The sequence below is a fragment of the Portunus trituberculatus genome, chromosome 33, assembly GCF_017591435.1.
Source record: "Portunus trituberculatus isolate SZX2019 chromosome 33, ASM1759143v1, whole genome shotgun sequence".
Lineage (NCBI taxonomy): Eukaryota > Metazoa > Arthropoda > Malacostraca > Decapoda > Portunidae > Portunus > Portunus trituberculatus.
In genome coordinates this window covers 14,187,139-14,212,666 of record NC_059287.1, presented here as the reverse complement: position 1 = coordinate 14,212,666, position 25,528 = coordinate 14,187,139, and the positions used below count along the sequence as shown (strand labels likewise).

The 25,528-nt window shown below is 42.4% G+C and overlaps 2 protein-coding genes across 4 annotated transcripts in view; one reads left to right on the top strand and one right to left on the bottom strand.

Annotated features, from left to right (window-relative positions):
• The window catches only part of LOC123512382 (tudor domain-containing protein 7-like), a 33,771-nt gene extending 15,808 nt beyond the window's left edge, over window positions 1–17,963 (bottom strand). For 2 of the 3 annotated variants that reach the window (XM_045268767.1, XM_045268769.1), the window contains exon 1: window positions 981–1,100. The gene's annotated coding sequence lies outside the window, so the exon portion shown is untranslated. Of the gene's footprint in view, window positions 1–980; window positions 1,101–17,836 lie in introns of those variants that run through there. The other variant, XM_045268768.1, reaches the window with a different exon arrangement.
• Window positions 16,858–20,682, top strand: LOC123512385 (cuticle protein AM1199-like). Its single transcript, XM_045268772.1, has 5 exons — window positions 16,858–16,996; window positions 17,862–17,998; window positions 19,096–19,182; window positions 19,546–19,666; window positions 20,296–20,682. Exons 1-5 carry the CDS (start codon window positions 16,988–16,990, stop codon window positions 20,365–20,367), a joined length of 426 nt encoding a protein of 141 aa, XP_045124707.1. The 5' UTR covers window positions 16,858–16,987; the 3' UTR covers window positions 20,368–20,682.
• Window positions 20,683–25,528: the final 4,846 nt, after the last annotated feature.

Below are 25,528 nucleotides of genomic sequence, written 5' to 3'. Positions count from 1 at the left end.
GTTCTATATGTAAACAAACTGACATGTGCTGGAATTAAGTTTTTTGGAACCTGGAACCAGGTGGTACACAGAGACTTTTAGTGGGCATTGCTGTCTGTGTACAGCAGGGAAGGGAAAAATGTAACAATCATTATTTCCACAAAAAGATGAAACAATTATTCAATTATAGCATCAAAATTCATTAAAGTTTATACATTCTTACCTTATAGCGAGTGTTAGTAATGCCAAACTTAATATCAGTTAGAATAAGTTAGACTAGTGAAGGAATTAGGTCTGCAATAATGCTTACCTACAAGCTCATTCTATCAATCCTTACAGACACGGGCGTATGGCAACAAGATGGAACAAGCTAACCCGTGCATGTAAACCCTGTTACTTCAGTATTACCAAAAGAATCTGTCTAGAAATGGTGCTTACTAACAAAATCCACTCAACTCACACAGACACAGGTGTATGGTAATGAGAAGGGCGTGTCCCTGCCTAGACCCATGCCACACCTTACCCACACGTCCGCAGCTCGCCTACGCCCCGACCTTCCCTCCTCAAGGTCCCCGGACTGTTATTTGGTGAAACCCAGAAAGTCTTGCCCCGAGGCGACTGACCCGAGACCTGTCACTCCTCTCCCTTCAAACTTTCTCCCTTATTTCACCCATTTCCCTCTAAGCTCCCCGCTAAAATTAATCCCAAGCTACCCTGACTGATCCCCGGAGTCACACACAGAGGCATCAGTTATTTTGAAGCCTAGAAGTGGAGAAAACATGACAGCATCCTTGCATCATCCCGTCATAATATTAAGAGATCAGCTGTCAGGAATACCACACATTCCACTTCATATTATGACATAAATACAAGATACACACCATCAATACACCACTAAGACTAATCACCAAGTATTCACGGATAAGTACATGGAATCTCGACCCGTGTAATGATGTATGGAGCGAGAAAATCGAGTTAATTCGGGAGGAGCTGTTACCCACCTGCCGTGCTCTTCAGAAGGCTGTGCCAGGCGCCATCTTTGACTAAGGTTTTTGTAGCAAGTATAACCTTTTTTAACGGGACTGTCGCTGCTGCTGCCTCCGTGTATCAATAGACTGCAGGAATTGAGAAAGGGAAAGCAGCGAGATGCAGGGGTTAAGAGAAAATAAAAAGTGGCAGGCTTGACATGAGTGGAGGGAGGAAGGGGAAGATCGAGAAGAGGAAGACGAGATATTTGCTTCTTTTAGTTGTTTGTTATCTAGAACAATCGCTATTTTTCTCTAAAACCATAATATGAGAAGTCTTTTCTTTATTCATCACTATACACATTCGGATTAGTTCAGATTTCATTATTTTTATAACTAGAGGGGATCTGGGTCCATTCCATCATAGTATTGATATTATCTACGTATTACTAAGGTTTCAAATGATTTATACATTTGACCTTTCATTTTTTTGTATGTTCGGTATACAGCAGCTGTGAAATTACTATCGTTGCTTTTATCTCTATTTCACAATGTTACCTTGACCAGAGAAATTAGATTATCTGTAATATTAACACGAAAAAGTGCAACTCATAATGTTGAATGATGACTATCTTAATTAATGGAGAATTGTACCACATGACTCGCTCTCGCATCTCATGTATTATAGATTTACTTACACTCACATTTCTCGCCTGCAGAGATTGTAAGGCTCGAGGCAGCCTCACAAGTCACTTCCAAGAGGCTTACCTATACCTCGTAACAGGCCAACAAACGAGGCATCTGATGCAATAACCCCAGCAAACCTAACAAAGAACAGTTCCATTTTATTAGCTAGCGACGAGGAACTGTATGTGCGCGTGTCCTACGTAGTTACTGGAGATGACTCACAGATTAAACGAACAAAAAAAGAACTGCGGTTACAGAAGCAAGGAAGGAAGGGGAGCAATGTGGGAGGGGTGAGTGTGGGAAGGATTGGGGGGCGAGCTGGAGGTATTAGCAGGGAGGGAGTGTACGGGGCGGGGCGGACGGTGGCTGTGCACGGCGGGGCAAGGAGAGAGGGAGAGTGACAGAGTGACGTGTATAGACTGTTCTAGATACAGTGCTGTCCAAACATTTTCGCTTATTGTACTCTTTATTATCTTCTACTGTTACGTACACTCCCTCTGAGCTCCGAGCCATTCACTAGTTTTAACTCCACGTATTGAAAAATTGAAAAAAATAGGATGTTTGCATGTGTAGGTTTTGCTTGCGAACACGGTTCGCAAGTGAGTCACGGGTGATGCTGCTACCAGATTTCATTTTTTTTTTATCTTTATGTTGATTGATCTTTATCTTTTTTCGTAGTCACTTAGTACTGGGAAGGATGGTAGTTGTTAGGTAAGGCTCACCAAGTCATCCACTACTTCACCACTTCCGCACATCCACTCAAACTATCGATACACTCTTCCATCCACGTAACCATTCACCCACATAAGTAGGTGGATGGTTCGGTGAGCGTGGGTGGTGAAGAGTGAATGTCGGTGGGTGGGTCAGTGGGCAGAAGACAAGTGGGCATGTGGGTATAATGTAGTTCTGTACGTTGGGTGGATGGGTAGAGGGTGGGTAATGGAGGTGCGTGGGTGGGAAGGAAGAAGTGAACCGTGTGTTTGTTGCCGGAAGAGTCTCTTACCGCCTGGCGCGGAAGAAGGAAGAGAAGAGATAATAACAGAGCAAGGCCACGAGACAGCGAGGCACTGTATACACACAAACACACACTGTCGTCAAAGGTGTGTGTAATGGCACCTCACACACACACACACACACACACACGAGCGTAGAGGTAGGTACAGGATTACGGTATAGGGTGACAACAACTTTTTAGTGCGGCACACAGACACACCGCTCACCTTTTTCTATGTAACGAAAACCTGTGTGTGTGTGTGTGTGTGTGTGTGTGTGTGTGTGTCATACTTGAGAATGTCAGTTGTAGGCATGCACGGACTATAGGCTGTTTGCTGTGCTATTGAAAGACTTGCAATTCATACAAAGACGTGCATTTTAGGAAACCCTAAACGTGGCGAGAAAAAAAATAAATACTGCATGCACTGGAAACTATATTAAAAGACAAACAATATATGGCCAAGCAAAGAACATAAAGAAACGATGATCGTCAGTCAATGCCGCACTTCTAATGCTGCAAGGGCTTCCTCGGAGGAAAAAATGCTGCACCACACGCACACAGTCAATAGACGGCATGGAACTCATGACTTCCCTCGGCCTCAAGCCACTGTTTATCACTACGCGAGAGAAGCAATGCGAAAGTTTTAACTGTTAAGATAAGAAATAAAGAGAGAGCAGGAAGGCTGTGTGGGAGAAGTGGTTGCCTGGCTAATGATGCTGATATTGAGGATGGAGAGTAAGGCTATTCTATGAAAAGTAGGCTACACGTTTGAAGGGTGACAAAATAGCAATTATGCTTAACGTGGTAATATTATAGAGCTTTTGTTTTATGAAGGAAAGAAGACTAATCACAGCGAAAAACTGCTTTCGGAAAGAACAAGAAACGGAGAAATTACACAAGGAATAGATGAACACGTTTATATAAAATTAAATTCTATATGATTTAAGTAGTAAACATTTTCTATAAACCCCAGGCGAATTTATGTAAACTAAGAATGTCTGTGTGGAGAATGAGCGGAAAATAAAACTATCAAAGTGGAGGGATAAATAGTAGAGGTTTCAGACAACCCTGCTTCTCTTATCAGGCGTCACTCTAGCCTAGCCAAATGTGTCAAGTCTGCCTCTCTCTCTACTTCGCCTGGGCCACATCGGTCTCACCCAGGGTCACCTTGTGCGTCGTGACCCCCAAACTGCCTGCCCTCGCTGCCACTGTACACTTTCCGTCTCTCACATCTTCCTTGACTGCCCTGACACATACCCTCATCGTCGAGCTGCATTCCCTTTCCTAGCCACCCTACGACGCCCCCCACTACTTACTGATTTTCTGGGAGACCCCTCCACCTTCTCCATCACTAACATAATGACCTTTCTCACCACCCTCCAGCTCCTACAACACCTCTAAAACATAACACTAGTGCCATATAGCCTTTCAGGCTTGGTGCTAGTACCCATTATAATTCAATTCAATTCTCTCTCTCTCTCTCTCTCTCTCTCTCTCTCTCTCTCTCTCTCTCTCTCTCTCTCATAGCGGGCTGGTGGTGAAGGCTGTGGTGCAAGGTGCATGTGTGGTTGCCTTGCGTGTCTCTAGTGTGTGATGTGTGACTTGACTGTCTGTCTACGGCATGGTGTGTGTGTGTGTGTGTGTGACTGTGCGTGTGTTCTTGGCTTTGTGGAGAGTATTGGCGCGTGATTATGATGCGCTCTCTCCCACCCTCCTCTCTCTCTCTCTCTCTCTCTCTCTCTCTCTCTCTCTCTCTCTCTCTCTCTCCTGGTGTGTGTCTGTGTTCAGGTCAGTATCAAAATGGAAATGAAGACGGCGATGCAATATATAGAAATCATCCCGGAAATTATTCAAACACTGCCCAAATAAGACATAAAAACACAGTCAACGTTACCACACTGCAATACACGTGCAAATATTCCTCGTGTGTACTCACCAGGGTAACGAAGGAAGTTTAACCAGTCACCAGTCACCTGTCTATGTTGTCGCCAAAGGGTAAGGTCTGGCAGGGCGTGAGTAGTGTCCTGTATGTCTTGCTCGCTCTAAGGTCACACACTGAATGACCGGGGCAAGGCGTGGGGTCAAGGGTCATGGGTCAGCAGGTATCAGAGAGGAGGAAATGAACTGCCTTCACACTCAAGGTTGCCAGATTTGCACATGGATTGGATATCTTTGTGTTATTCTGTTTGTGTTATTCTGTTTCTCTTGTTATAGGAGAAAGTTTGTCTATTTATTTCATTTTGTATTTATTTGTACTTATTGTTACTAGTCGGTTTATTGCGACCTTCCACCTCACTTCTCGTTTCTGAAATGAAAATATACTATATAGACGCCACGTGCCAAATCGTAAATGTTCCTCCCTTCAAGACTGACACGTGACTAATTACTAAATAAATTTGAAAACTTCTTAAACAAAATTTCCCTCTCTAACTAACCAAACTAGCTTTTGCATAGGGCATTACAAAAAAAACTTAACATTTTCTCCTCTTGGTCATTTCTTCCCTTCATTTACATACTCTAAAGCTTACCTAACCTAACCAAACCGATCTTAATCCGACCTCACCAAATTTAACTCCCCATAAAAAAGTAACGAGTCTATATCAAATTTTAGTAATGCTGATTCATTCACGCTGAGTGTCGTGAGGGATGAGAGGGGGGACTATGGGGGAAAGGAGGAGTGAGTCACTGAGATCCACGCGCGTCTGTCATTCATTCTCTCTCTCTCTCTGATACGATAAGAATAATATGCAAGTACTTTTTAAGATTTCGTGAAAGTTCATCTCCTTCTCATCCTCCTCCTCATCCTCCTCCTCCTCCTCCTCCTCGTCATCTTGCCCATTGTTGAGTGCATAAAAGAAAGTAAAATAACGAGAAAAGTGACGGAACTAAGTGGGATAGAACAACAGAGAGGAGGAAGAAGAGGAGGGGGGGAGTTAATACGTCCTAATTATTGCACCAAGGTGTGAATTGGTGGTGGTGGTGGTGGTGGTGTGTCGAGGGGCGCGGCGGGGCGGGACGTGGCGCAGAAAGAGGAGAACCACAGCAGATCAGCAGGACAAAGCTGTAAAGGCGATATGACTGGCATGTTATATTTACTGACGTGGACACCAAGGCAAAGCAAAGATATGAACTAGACAAAACACAACGTCGAGTTACCGCTAGCTATTGTAGTGTTAGAAGTCCAGTTACCGTCATTACTATCAGTTACCGTCATTATTATTAGTCGTAGTGGTAATGTAGGTGGTTTGTATTAGTAGTGGTGGAATTGTACTATTACTTAACCCTTTCATATTCATTCTGGTTACTATTTGGTGATTTTGAACAGCTTCAGAAACTCATGTGGGGATTAAAATAGTAAAGACTGTGGCCATTAATCTTCTGACCTCTATAGACTCTTCCTAATGCAAATGAAATCGTCCAATCATACCTCAAAAATCATGTTAAAAATGTGCCTCAGTATTGAAAGGGTTAATGCTCTTTAGCTAGCGGACATTATTATCAGTCATCAAAGAAATTTTTATGTATTTACTCTCAAAGAACAGACAATTTCGCTCACTCGCTTCATTCATTCACTAACGGAGGCAATTAACATTAGCTTTAGTAGTGAACAAAAGAAAATCGCTCCTTTTAATCTGTCACTAACGGAGATCATTATTTTCTCGTCCCCACCCACCAACCACCACCGCCACCACCACCACCACCACCGCCGCCACCATTACCACCACCAACACCTGCAGGGAAAGGCCAGGTGTGACTCCCTCCCAGATGACCTACCACGACCACCTCTCGTTAGCACGGCCGCCTGAAGGTCCCAGCGGAGGTCAGGTCAGGTGAAGACAGCCGTGACCACCCCTGACGTATTTCCACCATGACCTTTTGTTGCCATGTAAAGGTCAGGGGCGCGCGTGAAAACACACACACACACACACACACACACACACACACACACACACACACACACACACACACACACACACACACACACACTTCTTTATCTGCTTAGGGTCAATACCGTCGCGACTAAGAGAGAGAGAGAGAAAGAGAGAGAGAGACGGGAGGAGGATTACAGCTCTCTCTCTCTCTCTCTCTGGCTTTTTCTATGGATTCAACTGTTTTTATCCCTCCCATTTCACGCACAGCTGTTCTTGATGTCAAATTATTATCATGTTATTAGCGACACACACACACACACACACACACACACACACACACACACACACACACACACACACACACACACACACACACACACACACACACGAGAGATAATTTTCCTTCACATCCATAATTACGTTTCATAATGGCCTGAAATAACAATAACAACAATAATAATGAATAATAATGTGTGTGAAAATCATTACAGACATTTAGAAGGATGAGGTCAATTGTTAGGGAGCCTATAGCTGTTTTTTTTTTTATAGTGTCTGTCTGTCTGTCTGTCTGTCTGTCTGTGTGGGAGTGAAAGGGAAGTTTTAAATGGACAAAGATGGATGGCGTGATAAGCAGATGTATGGATGGATGGATGGATGGAGTGTCAGAAACAAGAAAAATATGAAAGGGAAAAAATAATGTGGAAATGCAAAAAGTTTAAGAGCTGAGGATGTTCACGGAAGGATGAAATGCTGGAATCTTATGACGCATACGCAGTGATGAAAGAAGAGGAAAGAGAAGAAAAAAAGTGAATAAAAAGCGAAGAAGACGAAGACGAAAACGAAGAAGAACAAAAACAAGAAGAACAAGAACAAGTGAAAAAAAACCGATGAAATAAGACTAGAAAAAAGAAAAAAATAATTACATACTACCCTGAGAGAGAGAGAGAGAGAGAGAGAGAGAGAGAGAGAGAGAGAGAGAGAGAGAGAGAGAGGGGGCTGCTTGTACTATCACACACTAGCTACTATCAGAAAAGACAGAGTACCAAGAAGAGAACGAAAAGAGAGAGGGACGGACATTGCCAACGAAAAGTCAAGTATTTCAACAAGTCCAAGGATCAAAGAGTGCTGGGATTAACATTAAGATAATCAGTATTAGACTATTACGTCGCAGAATCTCTTAACCCTCACCAACCCTGCATCTCAACAGAGCCTATAGCCTTTTCATGTGAGAGGGCAAGGCAAGACAGGGCAGGGCTGGGAAGGGCGGGGCATCTCTTCCTTCCCCTTCACCTGGCATGATAATTAATAGGCCGAGTCCTGCTATCTATTCGTATCATTAAGGGACTAAAGGGCGTTCTGTGTAGAATTTTGAGACCCTAACGGAGGAAAGTCTGGAGTGGTTCTAGTGTGGGGAGTTTGAGAACGTGTGTGTGTGTGTGTGTGTGTTGAAGTTTTGATAGGGAATGGGGTTTGTGGCTTGAGACTGCGGCAGAAAGGAGGTTTGTGGGTTATGATTTATGTTACAGTGGGTCTGTCTGCTAAAGTTGAGGTATTGAGTTGTGCCTTTAACCCATTCAGTGCTATGACGCTTTTTCATATTCATTCTGTTCACTATCTGGCGTTTTTATAGAGCTTCAGAAACTGATGTAAGGGATTAAAATACTGAATAATCAAGCCATTAATCTTCTGACCTCCATAGACCCTTCCTAATGTAAATGAAAGCGCCTAATCATACCCAAAACTCATGGTAAAAATGCATCCTTGTACTGAAGAGGTTAAGACTACGGCAGAAAGGGTGTTTGTGGATTATTATTTCGTTAGAGTGGGTTTGTGCGTTGAGGTTGAAATACAGAAGAGGCGTTGTGGCTTAAGGCTGCTGCAGGAAGGGTGTTTATGAGTTACATAGCTAAAGAGAGATTGTATTCAAATTGAGATAAAAGCAAGGGGTCTGTGGCTTTACATCTATATGTATACTGGTTTTGTCGCTTAAAATCCAGACACTACCTAACCTAGACACTACCTAACCTATTCATCTATCTACATCTGTGTGTGTGTGTGTGTGTGTGTGTGTGTGTGTGTGTGTGTGTGTGTGTGTGTGTGTGTGTTGGTGGTGGGGAAGAGGGATGGCTTGATAGAATAGCTCAAACAGGCCCAGTGTCATAACAGAAGGGTGTGGTTCTCTACTTGGCTACACTGGCCGGCCGCCCGCGGTGTGAGATCTAAGCACACTGAGGGATTTGGAGGGCTTAAGATCACCTGGCGTGCTGCGGGGTCTCGGGTGTAGCAGGACACTTGACACCTCCCTCACTCACCTAGGTGCTACTTACCCGCCTCTCCTGCCAAGCCTACTTCACGCCGCCCCGCTTCACCTCACTTTATCTCCAAGGGCCCATGTTGCTGGCTATCTTGGCACGAAAGGCCGGTCATTGCATCTTTTTCCTTTATCCCTTCCATTTAACGTCCAGCTGTTCTTGATGGGAAGTTATTATCATGTTATTAGAGACATTTTGTTATAGCGAGACCATAATGTTTACTTACACTAATCATGAACTGCCTGCTCTCTCAAACAAATATACTTGACTGACTGACTTTACTTACTGAGAGAGAGAGAGAGAGAGAGAGAGAGAGAGAGAGAGAGAGAGAGGTTACAAATCATTGGAAAGGCAGGCTGGCTCGGATTAAAGGCTTAGTCAAATATTTAATACCTCTCTCTCTCTCTCTCTCTCTCTCTCTCTCTCTCTCTCTCTCTCTCACCCAGTGTCCAGTTTACATGGCTTTTTACTGACCCATATTAAAGTATACTTCGCCATTCTCCTACCACTGCCTTCCCTCACCCCCGCCACTCTTCTCACCCCGCCACTCTCCTCCTCACCCCGCCATGCCCTCTCTCACCCCAAGCTTCGCCTCGCCTTGCCACGGTTGTCCTATCAGTGGAGGCTGTCACCATGGGGGCCGCGGCGACGTGATAAAGATCGAGTGACTTTCTCAGATCACTTATGTTATTGACACACACACACACACACACACACACACACACACACACACACACGATGGATAGTTATTAGTGAGTTTAAAGCTAATTTTGACAGTTACCTGGCGGATGATCGTGATTTAGTTAATTTGTATGTTAGAAGTGTGTGTGTGTGTGTGTGTGTGTGTGTGTGTGTGTGTGTGTGTGTGTGTGTGTGTGTGTGTGTGTGTGTGTGTGTGTGTGCGCGCGCGCTCCCTTATGCAGAGTTTATAGAATAGAGAGAGAGAGAGAGAGAGAGAGAGAGAGAGAGAGAGAGAGAGAGCATTCCACAGCCTGTCTCTGAATCAAATTAAAGACGTGTTGAACCCCTGCTGCGATCACTGGTCTCCCCTTCACTGATTGTTTTAACCCATGCCGTCTACCATCTCTATCAACACTATGCCCTCTCACCAAACCTAACCTCACCTCACCTCACCTGGCCTAACCTAACACAACATACCACAACCTAACCTGACGGCCATTTACTATTCGTGTTTAATCCTCTCACCTAACCTAACCTATCTTAACTTAACCTATCTTAACCTAACCTAATGTATCTTAACCTTACCTAATCCAACGTGACCTAACTTTAACCTAACCTAATCTAACTTAACCTAACCTAATTAACTCAACTTAACCTAATCCGAACTAACCCAATGTAACCTAACAAACTAAATTAACCTAACTCAAGCTAATCCAACCTAACCTAACCTAACTCAACTCGACCCAACCCAACGCAACCCAACCTAACAAACTTATGAGTGTAGTAATCTAACCTGACTTCCCTCCTCCTACCCCGAGTTAACCTTATGAGAGCATTAATCATCACCGTTAACTCATGTCCTCCTATTACACTCGTATAACTAACTATAAGACTATTAGGGAAGCTGCAAGAAGCCACCAGGCCTATACGTGGCAGTCCCTGTAGGAGACTTGAGTGGCTGTTTCATTCTATTGTCCTTCGCCTATCGCACTGTCTCATCTTTTAAACCTGTCTATTGATGAGTCTATAATTATGTGCTATCTAGTGCACTCTCTCACTAAACTTCTCTTCACAGTACGATTAGGTGATACACACACACACACACACACACACATAAATAAATAAATGCATAAATAGATAGATAAATAATAAATCAATGTAATAAGGAAAAATTACACACATTCTCAATCTACAAAATAAACATGGTCTATTTTGGCATATTCACCCTTATTTAGTCTCCCTTCACGGTCTTTAATAGGAAAAAATAAAAACAAACAGGAATAGACGCAATAGTGTAATATTCCGCACACTTAATCTACACAAAAAAACACAGTAACAGGTTAAGAAGTGTCACCCAGCGCTCTCTTTCTTTCCGCAGTTAACACACACACATAAAAACACGTAGGAGTGGAATATTCTCTTTACTTTTCTTTCTCGCTATATTTTTTTATCGCCTAACTATGAGCCGATTGTATCACAGGTCAGAGGATGTGAAAGTGGTTCGGTTGCCTCCTCTGTGCCTCCGCTAACCAGTAACGCCACCTTCAGACCATCTCGCCAATCTCAAACGCCGCCTATTCCACCGCCACCTTCCTCACAGACGATATACTAACATCCTTCCCTAATCACAACGTCGCTCTCCACCATCTCATTAACCTTTCAGTACGTACCAGGACGTGTTTTCATATTCATTCTGGTTATCATTTGGTGATTTTATACAGCTTCAGAAACTCATGTGGGGATTAAAATAGTAAAGACTCTGGCCTTTAATCTTTTGACCTCCATAGACCCTTCCTAATGTCATGAAAATGGTCTTATTGTACACGAATCTCAAGGAAGAAATGTGTTCCAGTACTGACTGAAGACGTTAAAGCAAATGTAAATAAGTTTTCTTTTTTATCAATTCGCACGTTTTCCAATAGTGGGTTTAAGTAAAGGTGTCCAGAATTGCTATGGGTCATTATATAGTAACGTCATTATATAGCAACAGTAATTAATGTAGTGGGGATGGAGCATGGAGGGGGGTTCAGAGATGGGTCATTTGTATTCTCAAACACTTCTGGGCTTCACCTCCATTATTTCAAAAGGCTTTATTCTAAATTTACAGTTTTTAAGGCGTTTTTACGGTTCTAGAGGCAGAGCGATATGATTTATATATTATTAACTGGAGAAACACTTGAAAACCCCGCTAACCATCTATCTCTGTGGCTTTGGAAAATAGTCGTGGTGAGAGAGCAAAGCGTTTCAGTGTGGGTCATTGAGTCAAGCTGCGCATCGGTTGCCTCTCGTTCGCACAGAAGATCGCCAGTAGGGACGTCCTGCCCCGCCTCCATGACAAGACAGTGCGTGCCTTGTCTTTTATTTTTCCGCTAGTGAAGGTTGCAATGGAAATGTCATCAAGATTCCTGCGTGCTGTCTGGGTGTCAAGGTCATGAAGCACACACACACACACACACACACACACACACACACACACACACACACACACACACACACACACACCTACCTCGCTCCAGTTTAAGAGAATTGCGTTCGAGGGAAGAGTAATGTCACAGTTGTTTCTGATATATAAATAAGAAGGGAGAAGGGAAAATGTCTTGAGAGGAAGGAGAAACTAAATACAGTATATAAAAGAGGAAATGTTCTGACTGAAAAGAGGCAAGGTGGCAATGTCTAAATGTCCAGAGAGGAAAAAAAACCTGGGGAAAGCATTGAAGGTCGGAAGAAATGCTTAGAAGGGGAAAAATGACTAAGGGAGAAAGGAATCACGAGAAAAAAATATGAAAAACGTGAAAATAATAAATGTCTGAGAAATGAATCACAGGGAAACTATTTAGAAAAGCAGATGAGGAGCAAAAAAGTCTAACGGAGAAATAAACCAGAAAAAAAAAATGAAGCTTAGAAAAATGCCTTAAAAACTAGACCACCACCACCACCACCACCGCCACCACCACCCCAACAGAACACTATCAGGGAGCATAAGGTCAAAAAACAGCAGCCCCAACCTGTCATTCCGGCCCGGAGCTACAAGACCTGTTGCGTGGACACTTCCCGGGGCGACCTTCACACCGCAACACAACGCAACACCACACACAGCAACACACACAACACCACGTGGCTAACAGTCAGTAATGGCAAATTCTGGGACGATTTCCATGTACTACCACCCACTCACAGACAGACAGACACAGACAGACAGACATACACGGAAATATACACACAGACAGATAGACACACAGACAAAAAGACAGACAGACAAACAAAGAATGACAGACAGAGAAAGACAGACAGACAGACAGACTAACAGATAAGCATACACACACACACACACACACACACACACACACACACGGCTAGCTTTCAATAACGCTAACAGTTTAATTCTTGTACATAGAGTATATGGTAGAAATAGACAAACTCCAGACGTTGTAAATTAAAGATGGGAAGGAAATAAATACCTTGCAAACTCTTTTTACTCTTTTTTCCCTCTCCACAAACCATCCAGATAATTAATTTACCATTTCAAGGGGACTGAGTGATATTTTCTTCATATTCACCTAACTTCCTTTACCTCTTCAGTCCCAGGAGGTGTTTTCATGTTTATTCTGCTTCGTAGTTGGCGATTTTGGCTTCAGAAACTTACGTGGCGATTAGAATAGTAAGGACTGGCCATTAACCCCTTCAGTACCATGGCGCATTTACATATTCATTCTGCTCACATTTGGTGGTTTTATACACTTTCAGAAACTAATGTGGAGATTAAAATAGTGAAAAATATGGCCATTAATCTTCTGATCTCCATAGACTCTTCTTAATGTAAATAAAATGATCTAATCGTACACAAATTCCAAGGTAAAAATGTGTCCCAGTATTGAAGGGGTTAATCTTCTGACCTCCATGACCCTTCCTAATGTAAACAAAATCGTCTAATCACGCTAACAATTGATGATAAAAGTGCGTTCCAGTACTGAAGGCGTTAAAAGAGAAAGAGAAAGAAAAATGATCAAACCCTTCTATATTTTTTTTCTCTATTACCTTTACCATCTCTGGACAGTGGCGGCTCGGACTTGTTTTCCTCCTTATGTGTTTACACGATTACTAAACCAGCCCAGCGTTACGTAAGTGGGTCAAGTCTAGCATGTAACAGGTGACGGGAGACTCTCCTTTACCTAACAAGTGCATTGGGAGGCCAGAGGCGGTCAACGCTCCCCGGTGGAAAGGTGCGCCCAGACTGAAGGTCATAATCAACACACAGAGGTCGTCTAAAGAGAAGGTCTAAGAAGGTCAGAATATCATAGCACCTGCCTACTCACCTGACCTTCCTTCCCACGTGACCTATCATATTAAAATTGACTGCTCTAAGGTCAAAATATTATAAAGGCCATTACTTATAGAATGTTGAAGGTCAGGATATGAAGAGCACCTTACCAACCTTAGTCCCCCTGACCTTCCTTCCCTTCATAACGCAACAAATTAAAAGTGACTGGTTTAAGGTCAAAATATAAACACAGGTCAGAAGTTACGAGTCATTTAAGGTCAGGTCATGAATAACTCTTATCTATGACCTCTGTTCCTGCGTGACCCAAGCCAGGAGTAACCGGTTTAAGAAGGTCAAATAAAAAGCACACAGGTTATGAGTTACCTATTATCTAAGGTCACATGAAATTCTTCCCCCCTCTCTCCCCTCCTTTCCCAGCCTACCACGCCAATGACCTCCACGTGACCTGAGAAGCCAGAAGTGACCTGTTATATAAGGAAAGTGGGGGGTGAGGAGAAGGGACGGCGCGTGTAGTACATAAACCTTCACAAACTTTAAGGTCACTCGGTCATTTCACCCATACGTCTCCCATTTTTTGTCTTGTATACTTAATCGTGTTGATTTTTCCATCTGCGTTCCTTTGCCTTTCGTCTATTTTTTTCTGGGGAGTAATCTATGCAAAGTAGCGAGGCGGGAAGGTTGCGGGAGTGACTGACGGGAGTGAGAGGAGTGAGAGGAGGAGGAGTGGTCAGTTGGTCTTGTGCAATAATAGATGAGATAAAGTACTTTTTTTCCAGTTGATATTTTAGTGGCCATTAGAGTAACAACAGAGAGAGAGGGAAGGAATACAGTCACTCTTACTTATTCCTTATCCTTATATAGAATTACGAGTACTAGAATAAGATATAACTGATAAACATAAAGAAAGAGATAAGTACTTTTTTTTCGGTTGATATTTTAGTGGCCATTAGAGAGGACAGAGAGAGGGAAGCAGTACCGTCACTCATACTTGCTCCTTATCCTTATATAGAATCACGAGTACTAAAATAACATGAGATTAAACTGATCTATTGCCATGAGGCGAAGATAAAAAAACACATTTACCCTCATCTCCACCCTCATACAGTCACTTTTCTTGTTCCTTATCCCTTAGAGCAACGAGTATTAGTAGAACAGTAGATAAAACAGAGAATGTCTTATCTACTACACTGTTACAATATGAGAAGATAAAAACAGTCATCCACATACTCACATACACACATTAGTTTTGGTATTAGTGTGAGGTGCAAGAGAGAGCATAGAATCACCCTCATTTTTAACCAGTACACATCTATCAGTGCTGCAATACGAGGCGAAGACAAGGACACACACACTCCCGTTCACCTCTCAGCATTACAACGTAGGGTAAGAGTGCAAAGCGGCGTTCATTCATCACTGCAGCACCTCATCTATTACGAGGCTGTGATAAGGAAGGACACACACCCGTCCACCTTCATCCTCACACAACACACCCTGGTATATCCCACGGCAATCCTGTCAAACCACTAAATATGTCATTCCATCCACACTCATAGCACCCCCACCTATCCACCAAACTCTAAACCACACGCACATTCGAGGTAATGATAAGATAAGCTTCAGACAGCCACTGATGACGAAATATATACCACACCACACATATCCACCCACTAACCCAAGCATCCACATAGCACACCCACCCATCCACACCCAACTCTAAACCACACTCGTTTTGATAATTATATAAGCTTCAAACGGCCACTAATGACAGAACATTCACCACACCACACCCATCCACTAACATATAAATAAACCAACACACACTGGAGCAAATATTAACCCCCTCAGTACTGGGACTCATTTTTATCACGAATTTTGGGTGTGATTGGACGATTTTATTTACACTATAATTAGGAAGGGTCTATGGAGGTCAGAAAATTAATGGCCAGCGTCTACACTATTTTAATCCCCGATGTAAGTTTCTGAAGCTGAATAAAATCACCAAATAGTAAGAAAAATGAATATGGAAACGCGTCATGGTACTGAAGAGGTTAAAACTTTAAGGAACAAGCAAAGGAGAGGGAGTAAAAGCACTAAGGGATCGCCCGTGACTTTTCTTTCCGCCTTTCACTCGTGACTTTAACATAACAATAGTGTGTGAGGGACTAGGGCATAGCGAGGTTCCGTCTACGTGTTAAAAGGGCATGGAACAAAGGAAGGAGGGGCGATAGGGAAAAGCAAGAAGGGGGGAAAAAAAGGAAGAAAGAAGGGAAGGGGAAAAAATATATATGACGGATCGCTGACTCATAAGAACCGAAGTCGTGAAGAAGGAAAACATGAGAGAGAGAGAGAGAGAGAGAGAGAGAGAGAGAGAGAGAGAGAGAGAGAGAGAGAGAGAGAGAGAGAGAGAGAGAGAGAGAGAGAGAGAGAGAGAGAGAGAGAGAGAGAGAGAGACCTTGCAATTATTTACATTTTTCCTAAAGTCAAAAGTTATAAGCAGTGACGTGAAACAGTAGAAAAAAAAAAAATCTCGTCACAAGAGGAATTAGAAAAAAAAGTAGAAAAAGACGAAAGAAAACATTAATAAGTAGACATTTTTCTTGAGTCTAATACACAAACAGATGCATGAATGGTTTAAAGGAACGCCAGCCACACAGACCTTTCCCTCTAAGACTCACACCACAACACCACACCACACCACACCACACCACACCACACAAACACCACCACACCACCACCACACTATACCACACCAACGCTCCACCATACACCACCACACCATCACCACCACACCACCACACTATACCACACCAACGCATCACCACCACCATCACCACCACACATGATTAACTCCCCCACTGCTACACTGACCTCATTATTTGTAAAGGTAATGAACCGGCTCAACGTCCCAGCACCCCAGTGTCCCTCCCTTCCCCTACAACGCCGCCTACTGGTTCTCCCCGCCTCTACACTTGACCCTACAGTTGAAAGTGCAAAATGTCAGAAGTCTTCCCGGGAGGACAGCCAAAAAACAGCGAGACACGAACTTTTGGGAAGGTGTTGCAAGGCCAATCTTGGTGTATATATATAGGACTGAGGGATCTAAGGCACGTCACACCAGCCCAAGCTCAGTAAAGTGCTACACACACCTCGCATCTTCCTCCTCCTTCGCCTTCTGCAGTAGGATACACCGTCCACCGCCACTTCAACGATACCTCAAGATGCAAAGCGTAAGGAGAATTTGTGTGGTGTTTGTGAAGGGGTAAAAGAAGAGAAGGGAGGGGAAGGGAAGGGAAGGGAGGGGAAGGGAAGGACAAATGCTCTGTTTATGAAGGGGCAAGGAAGGAGAAGGGAAGGGAAGGTAAGGACAAAAGCTCTTTGTGAAGGGGCAAGGTAGGGGAAGGAAAGGAAAGGGTAAATGCTCTGTTTGTGAAGGAGCAAGGGAAGGGAGAGGAAGGGAAAGGAAAGGAAGAGTAAATATGAATGGGTAAGGTAAGGGAAGGCAAGGGTAAAGGATATATTTGTGAAGGGAAGGGAAGGCAAGGGAAGAGGAGGGTAGAGACTAGTTATTCAGTTAGTTGGCCTTCACGAGGCTGTTTGGGCGCTAAACTATCTAACCGAGTCATGGTTAGCTAAAATGAAGCACTTTGGGCAGAATTACTATGAAGAAATTAACTTATTCGTGTAGCGTAGAACAGGAAACGCAATACGAAACATATACACTGAAGTTGGAACACCGATAGAACACTTAGAACAACAAATCAGGGAACACTGGGTCAAACATAGCGGAACACTGCATAATTTCACAAGTACACCACCAAATACACAACACAACACCATAAAGCACCTCACAACACAACCCATCACAATAACAACACCAATATTAACTCAGACATGGCGAAACACTACATAATTTTACGAGAACACCACCAAATATATCATAAAACACCACACAACACTTCAACACAGTAACAACACCAGTACATAACTCACACGCAGCGAAATACAACACCCTGGAATACATCAGACAACATTTCATAACGCAATACATAATCAACACCAGTACTCACCTGCCTCCTTCATCGCCTCCCTCAGGTACTGCTTCTCCTCGTCTCCTGCGTGGCCGGCTGCGTGGTGGCCGCCCCTGCCTCTCTGGAGTCCACCGCTACGCCCATCCCGATCCTGATGGACGAGAGGATACCCATTGACCAATACGGCGGTTATGGCTTCAGGTACAGCATGTGATTGTCCGTGTTTAGAAACGCTTTGCTGTCTCACCACGACTATTTTCCAAGGCCATAAAGATGACTAGCGAGGTTCTCAAGAGTGTTTCTACAGTTAATAATGTAGAAATCTTTCCAATCTGCCTCTAGAACCGTAAAAAAACACCTTAGAAAACTCGTGTAGATTTAGATAAAAGCTTTTGAAATAGTGGAGGTGAAGCAGTGTTTCAGAATACGAACCTGTGTTTTGCCCTACTCTATGTTTGACTATTAGCTCGTTGCTTCGCTTTGGTTCATTAATTCCTGTGATTTTCGGCTGCAACAAGAATATTCACGTGAAATGAGGCTTTAATCTGACTCAGGTTTAGTGAATGTGTCTTATTTTGTTACATATTTCATCATTAGCTTGTTGTTTCTCTTATCTTCTCTCTGATACTTGCTGTTTACGTGTTTTCAGGCTTCAATTTGGCTCATGTTAAGGTGAATGTGTCTTACTTTGTTCCATATTTCACTACTGATTTGGTATTTCTCTATGTTCTATTTATCCTCATGATTCTTGCTTGTAACTATCATGACAAGGATGTTTACGTGTTTTCAGGCTTTAATTTGACTTACTTTGTCTTACTTTGTCACATATTTCATCCTTAGTTTGCTGTTTCTCTTATGTTCTCTTTGCTTCTTGCTTGAACTGTCATAACAAGGATATCCACATGTACTGAGGCTTCAATTTAGTTCAAGTTATGGGAATGCGTATTACTTTGTCACATATTTCACTACTGGCTTGCTGTTTCTCTTATGTTCTCTTTTATCCCTATGATTCTTGCTTGAACCCTCATAAAAAGGATATTTACATGTTTTTAGGCTTCATTTTGGCTCAGGTTAAGCTATTACGCCTTACTTTATAACATATTTGACTACTGGCTAGCTATTTCCCTTCTATTCTGTTTTATTCTTGTGATTCTCCATCGTAGCTTCAGGAAAAAGGATATTCACGTGTTATTAAATCCATGTTTCGATCTTTTCACTGTTGTCACCTGCAGCTTCACGTGACAGTGTTGTTGTGGCGTCAAACTAACACACGGCCTTTCTTCATCTCTCTTCTCCAGGATACAGACTGGGAATGACGTGACCTGGGTGGAGAGGGCAGAGGCGAGCGGTCCTACCAACGAGGTCACCAGGACAGGACAGTACAGGTCAGAATAACCCGCTACCTCACTCACTCGTTAAGTCTTGGTGATATCTGCTTGAAAATTCATTACTTTCAGGATTGCTTCGAGAATAAGGCTTAGGTTTATTGGATTATATTCTTTATTTCATTGAGTTTCTTGGGTTTTCTTATTTAATATTTGTCTTTCATTGTTTGCTCAAAAATGCTCTTAATTATTTGTTTTATATTCTTCTCATACGATCTACATAATTAATTTACGTATATGAGAGAGAGAGAGAGAGAGAGAGAGAGAGAGAGAGAGAGAGAGAGAGAGAGGCAGAGACAGACTGACCACACAGCACTTAATCATCCTCTCTAACCTTCACCCACACGTTTCCCGCCCCTCCAGGTTCGTTCACCCAGACGGCACGGTGCACCTGCTGACTTACACTGCTGGCGTCAACGGATTCCAGCCCATCTCTGACATGCTGCCCACGCCTCACCCACTCGAGCCCTGGCATCTGGAGCAGGTCAGTTTACTATAGTGAACCTTAACAACTCTGGTTTTCCTTGATAGGATAAGTTGGGTTAGGTTACATTAGGTTTTCTTTGATAATTTCCCTACAGTTAGGCATTTATTTATTTATTTATTTATTTCAAGTTTCCAGGTCAGATTACAGCAGTTATCCTCAATATCACTGGTTTTCTTTGATGCATTCTTTACAGTTAAGCAATTATTATTATTATTTTTTATCGTTTCCCAGTCAGATTTTTTATTTTTATTTTTGTTTTCTTATTGTTTACTTATTAATTATCATTTTCTTAAGTTTCCAGGTCAGATTACTATAGTTACCCTGAATACCACTAGTTTTTCTTTGATTTAGCTGTTACAATTCCGCGTTTTTTTTCCGTTTCCTAGTCAGTTTACAGCAGTTACTCTCAAAGTCATTGGTTTTCTTTGATATATTCACTACAGTTACGTTCTTATTTATCTTTTATCAAATTTCCTGGTCAGTTTACAGCAGTTACCGTTATTACCACTGGTTTTCTTTGATACATTCCCTATAGTATCTTCAACTACAACCTTTGGAAAGCAGTGATGGTCAGGAAGCAAAGTGTTTCAGAATACAGGCTTTTTTCAATCAGACGGTGTTTACAGATTGCATTCGCCGAGAAACAGAAAGCAGAGGCGGCGGCAAGAAAGGCGGCGGAGGAAGAGGTAGAGGAATGAGGAGACTTGACCTAACCACTTGGAGAAAACGGTTTGCCAGAGTTGTTAGTTATTTGTTGACGTGGTTATGACGACTGTACTTTTATTGTTTATTTTAAGTTACGATGTCTTGGTATTAATGTACTTGTATAGTTTATTTTGTTAACGTTTACATCATTCTATCCTTCAGAGTTTTAGAGAAATAATGTTGTTTCGTTCCCTCTCTCTCTATTTTGGAGGTGTGTGTGTGAAAAGAGTTAAAGTATAAAGTTTTCTTTGTTGATATGTATATGAGATATTTTGTATATTAATGAAAATATATATACTTTATATTTACATTATGTATCATTATTTGACCTTTAACTATCTAGCTACCCACTCCAATACATCCTCATTATACACACACACACACACACACACACACACACACACCTGTAAAAAAGAAGCTTTGCTCGGCAGATAATACCTATATCAATCTATTTTGTTTCTATAATTGTCTTAATATTACTTATGACAGTAAAATCTACTTTTCACACTGACACACACACACACACACACACACACAGCAGTTCAGCTGGTAGCAGTCACCATACCACACCATTGCACACCAAACCACTACCACCACTGCCACACCACACCACTTCCACCGTCACACACCATAACATACCACACAACACCACCAAACCCAGTGTCCTGGGCACCAGGACCCTTCCGGTCCCAATCACCACCTCCTTCGTCCCACACTCTTTGCCAATCTCCACCCCACTCCCGGCCTACTCCTGCTCCTTCCAGCACCAACCCAGCTCCGCCGCGCTGGGCCCCGCTGCCTCCCAGTGTTGTGAAAACGATTCTTACACGTATTTTCTCGGGTTTCGCAAGTGCTTCTAGGTTTTTTTTTCCGGACTCTGGGTATAGGAGGAGGTGGAGGAGAAGGAAGTGCAAGGGAGAAGTGGAGTGTAAGAGTGAGGGCGGACGAGGCGGAGTCACTCACCTAACGTGCAAAAAAGACATCTCGGCGTAAAGGTAAGACTATTTTTCTCTTATTAATGGAGTTAGCATTGTTTTGACATTTGATTTAGTACTAGAAAAGTAAAGCAAGTTTCAAATAACAATAGAATCGGGACCAGCTGTGTTTTTGATTATCGAAAAAAATAACAAATATTACTATATAGAATAAAACTTTTTTTAATTGGCACACCTAAGGTTGTTTTGGTACTTGATATAACACGTAAAAAATATGAAAAACATGACCCAAGTAATGATATTCAATAAAATTTAGTCTAACTAATCGTATTTTCAAATTCAAGATTTTTAACGGTACCAGAATACAAAACAAAAATCTTTAAACGATAAGGAATCTGTGTTTTCTTTAATTGTGTGAAATGCGAAAAATTTTCGTATTCAGAAAATGTAACATGACGTAGTGTGGCTGTGCTTTCCTTCTCGACATTATGATGTGTTTGTGAGCCGTTAGTTTGATAAAAGACCGCTAGATGGCCATCCTTTTGTAAACAATCGACTCGGTTACGTTATTATATTTTAGTTCTTAGTTAAAGTATTTGATGCGTTTAAAAGTGAACTGTATTCCAGTGTAGACGCCCTTTTTCTTCTCGCGATTTTTAAAATGCATTGCGTACGTAAATATTGCGCACAAAGGCACCTCAGCCGTGGCTTCCCCTCACAGTCAGTCCACCAATGTTTTGCCTGCACTCCCCTATGTTTCCAGACCCAGAGAGTGAAGCAAAGCCAGAATCAACCACAAAAATAGATAAACATCCCATTGTTGTGTTACATAAGGCGATGGTTTCGTATATCCCCGTTCAGACAGCCCACCGCCCACCATGACCCGGAGCAACACCTCGCCCCACCAACCCCCGTCCCTCCCGTGTCCACTCTATAATATTTCCTTCAATTCTCAGTGTTTCCCGGACATTCCCTGCTGTTTCCCACCTGAAATATTGTGTGTGTGTGTGAGAGAGAGTGAGGTGCCTTGTCAGGGGCGGGTCGCTCAACGTAGGATTGCCACTCTCTCTCTCTCTCTCTCTCTTGTTAATGTATCACTAGAACCATAAAAAACACTTGAAAACCTGCGTCATTTTTAAAGAACGGTATTCTGAAACGCACTGTTATGTGTATCAAGCTACAATTGACTTCCTTCCAAACAAATATTTTTCTTTTTTATGTAAAAGAGGGAAACTGGCCAAAAACAATACAAAACATAAAAAAAGGCCCACTCAGTCACCAGTCCCCTTACAAAACAGAAAGGGTTAGCCAAAAGACACAAATAAATATATTGAAATCTTCCTCTTAAATGGTCAAGTAATAGGAAGTTGGAAATACAGAAATGGCAGGGAGTTCCAGAGTTTACCGGAGGAAGGTATGAGCTTTACATATCACCAAAGACGCCATAAGTCATCACCTCAATTATACACCTCCTCGACCAGCAACACTATAATCAGCAGCTCCATCTCCCAGCACTGTCCTGATCAGCACCGCCCCAGCACCTCCTCCCCAGTAATTCGATCACACGAGTAACAATATTCCCCTCAGAAACTTGGCTAAGACTCTAGACTTCTTCCCATCACGGCTGGTGTGGCTAAGACTGAAATACTGATGTGTTTCAAGAAGAAAAGAAAACGAAGAAATGATTGTTGCTGCCTAGCTGGATGGCTCCCTCCACTACTGTGTAAATTGTAAACAAACTAATGCCGAGTCTATTTTATTTTTCCAATTCTTTCTTTTAGAGATTAATTTTAAAATTCTATTTTTCGTATATGTAAAATGACTGCAAAAACACTTTACAATAATATTCTTCCTATTTTTAAATATTACATTGATTGTTGTACTCATTTGATCTCGGAAGGAACACACACACACACACACACACACACACACACACACACACACACACACACACACACACACACACAGGGATTTGCAGCCAAACTACTGAACAACCCAAGATACCGTCACCTCCTCACCTCTGACGCCCCACCGCCACAACGGGCATTCCCCACCACGCCGAGCTCATCCCCACATCACCCACCATTACAAGAAAAGCACCATTCCTACTGTTGTCAAATTCATTAATTCGTAATCAACGTTGTTACATATACATTCAGGTTCATGTGTTTATTTGAACCGTAAGTACACAATCATTATAGATTTCATTTCAACTTTTCCTAGATTCATAGTTACGAGGCTATCAGACGTCATTTTTTAACTCAAACTGCTGGAGTTGTGACGTTTTAAGTTTTTCCACATACTCTACAACTATTTTGCTTTTTACATATGTCCCTTCAATGTATATTTTGAGCCTCTCGGCTGCCATTTCTATTAATAAACGGTTGATTATTGTTGTTATTATTATTATTATTGTTATTATTATTGTTACACACACACACACACACACACACACAGCAGTTCAGCTGGTAGCAGTCACCAAACCACACCATTGTACACCAAACCACTACCACCACTGACACACCACACCACTTCCACCATCACACACCATAACATAACACACAACACCACACCACACCACCAAACCCAGTGTCCTGGGCACCATCAGAACCCTTCCGGTCCCGCTCACCACCTCCTTCGTCCCACACACTCTGCCAATCAGACCCAATCTTCACCCCACTCCCAGCCCGCTCCTGCTCAGTCCAGCACCAGCCCAGCTCCTCCGCGCTGGGCCCCGCAGCCCCGCTGTCTCCCAGTGTTGTGGAAACGATTCTTTACACGTATTTTCTCGGGTTTTGCAAGTGCTTCTAGGTGTTTTCCGAACTCTGGGTATAGGAGGAGGTGGAGGAGAAGGAAGTGCAAGGGAGAAGTGGAGTGTGAGAGTGAGGGCGGACGAGGTGGAGTCACTCACCTAACGTGCAAAAAAGACATCTCGGCGTAAAGGTAAGACTATTTTTCTCTTATTAATGGAGTTAGCATTGTTTTGACATTTGATTTGGTACTAGAAAAGTAAAGCAAGTTTCAAATAACAATAGAATCGGGACCAGCTGTGTTTTTGATTATCGAAAAAAATAACAAATGTTACTATATAGAATAAAACTTTTTTTAATTGGCACGCCTAAGATTGTTTTGGTACTTGATATAACACGTAAAAAATATGAAAAACATGACCCAAGTAATGATATTCAATAAAATTTAGTCTAACTAATCGTATTTTCAAATTCAAGATTTTTAACGGTACCAGAATACAAAACAAAAATCTTTAAACGACAAGGAATCTGTGTTTTCTTTAACTGTGTGAAATGCGAAAAATTTTCGTATTCAGAAAATGTAACATGACGTAGTGTGGCTGTGCTTTCCTTCTCGACATTATGATGTGTTTGTGAGCCGTTAGTTTGATAAAAGACCGCTAGATGGCCATCCTTTTGTAAACAATCGACTCGGTTACGTTATTATATTTTAGTTCTTAGTTAAAGTATTTGATGCGTTTAAAAGTGAACTGTATTCCAGTGTAGGCGCCCTTTTTCTTCTCGCGATTTTTAAAATGCATTGCGTACGTAAATATTGCGCACAAAGGCACCTCAGCCGTGGCTTCCCCTCACAGTCAGTCCACCAATGTTTTGCCTGCACTCCCCTATGTTTCCAGACCCAGAGAGTGAAGCAAAGCCAGAATCAACCACAAAAATAGATAAACATCCCATTGTTGTGTTACATAAGGCGATGGTTTCGTATATCCCCGTTCAGACCGCCCACCGCCCACCATGACCCGGAGCAACACCTCGCCCCACCAACCCCCGTCCCTCCCGTGTCCACTCTATAATATTTCCTTCAATTCTCAGTGTTTCCCGGACATTCCCTGCTGTTTCCCACCTGAAATATTGTGTGTGTGTGTGTGTGTGTGTGTGAGAGTGAGGTGCCTTGTCAGGGGCGGGTCGCTCAACGTAGGATTGCCTCTCTCTCTCTCTCTCTCTCTCTCTCTCTCTCTCTCTCTCTTGTTAATGTATCACTAGAACCATAAAAACACTTGAAAACCTGCGTCATTTTTAAAGAACGGTATTCTGAAACGCACTGTTATGTGTATCAAGCTACAATTGACTTCCTTCCAAACAAATATTTTTCTTTTTTATGTAAGAGAGGGAAACTGGCCAAAAACAATACAAAACATAAAAAAAAGGCCCACTCAGTCACCAGTCCCCTTACAGAACAGAAAGGGTTAGCC

Bases quoted from the DNA above. Each gene is read 5' to 3' on its own strand.
- LOC123512385 (XM_045268772.1), top strand. The intron at 17,999-19,095 runs GTACAGCATGTG...TCTCTTCTCCAG, and splicing joins TACGGCGGTTATGGCTTCAG to GATACAGACTGGGAATGACG. The intron at 19,667-20,295 runs GTCAGTTTACTA...CGGTGTTTACAG, and splicing joins AGCCCTGGCATCTGGAGCAG to ATTGCATTCGCCGAGAAACA.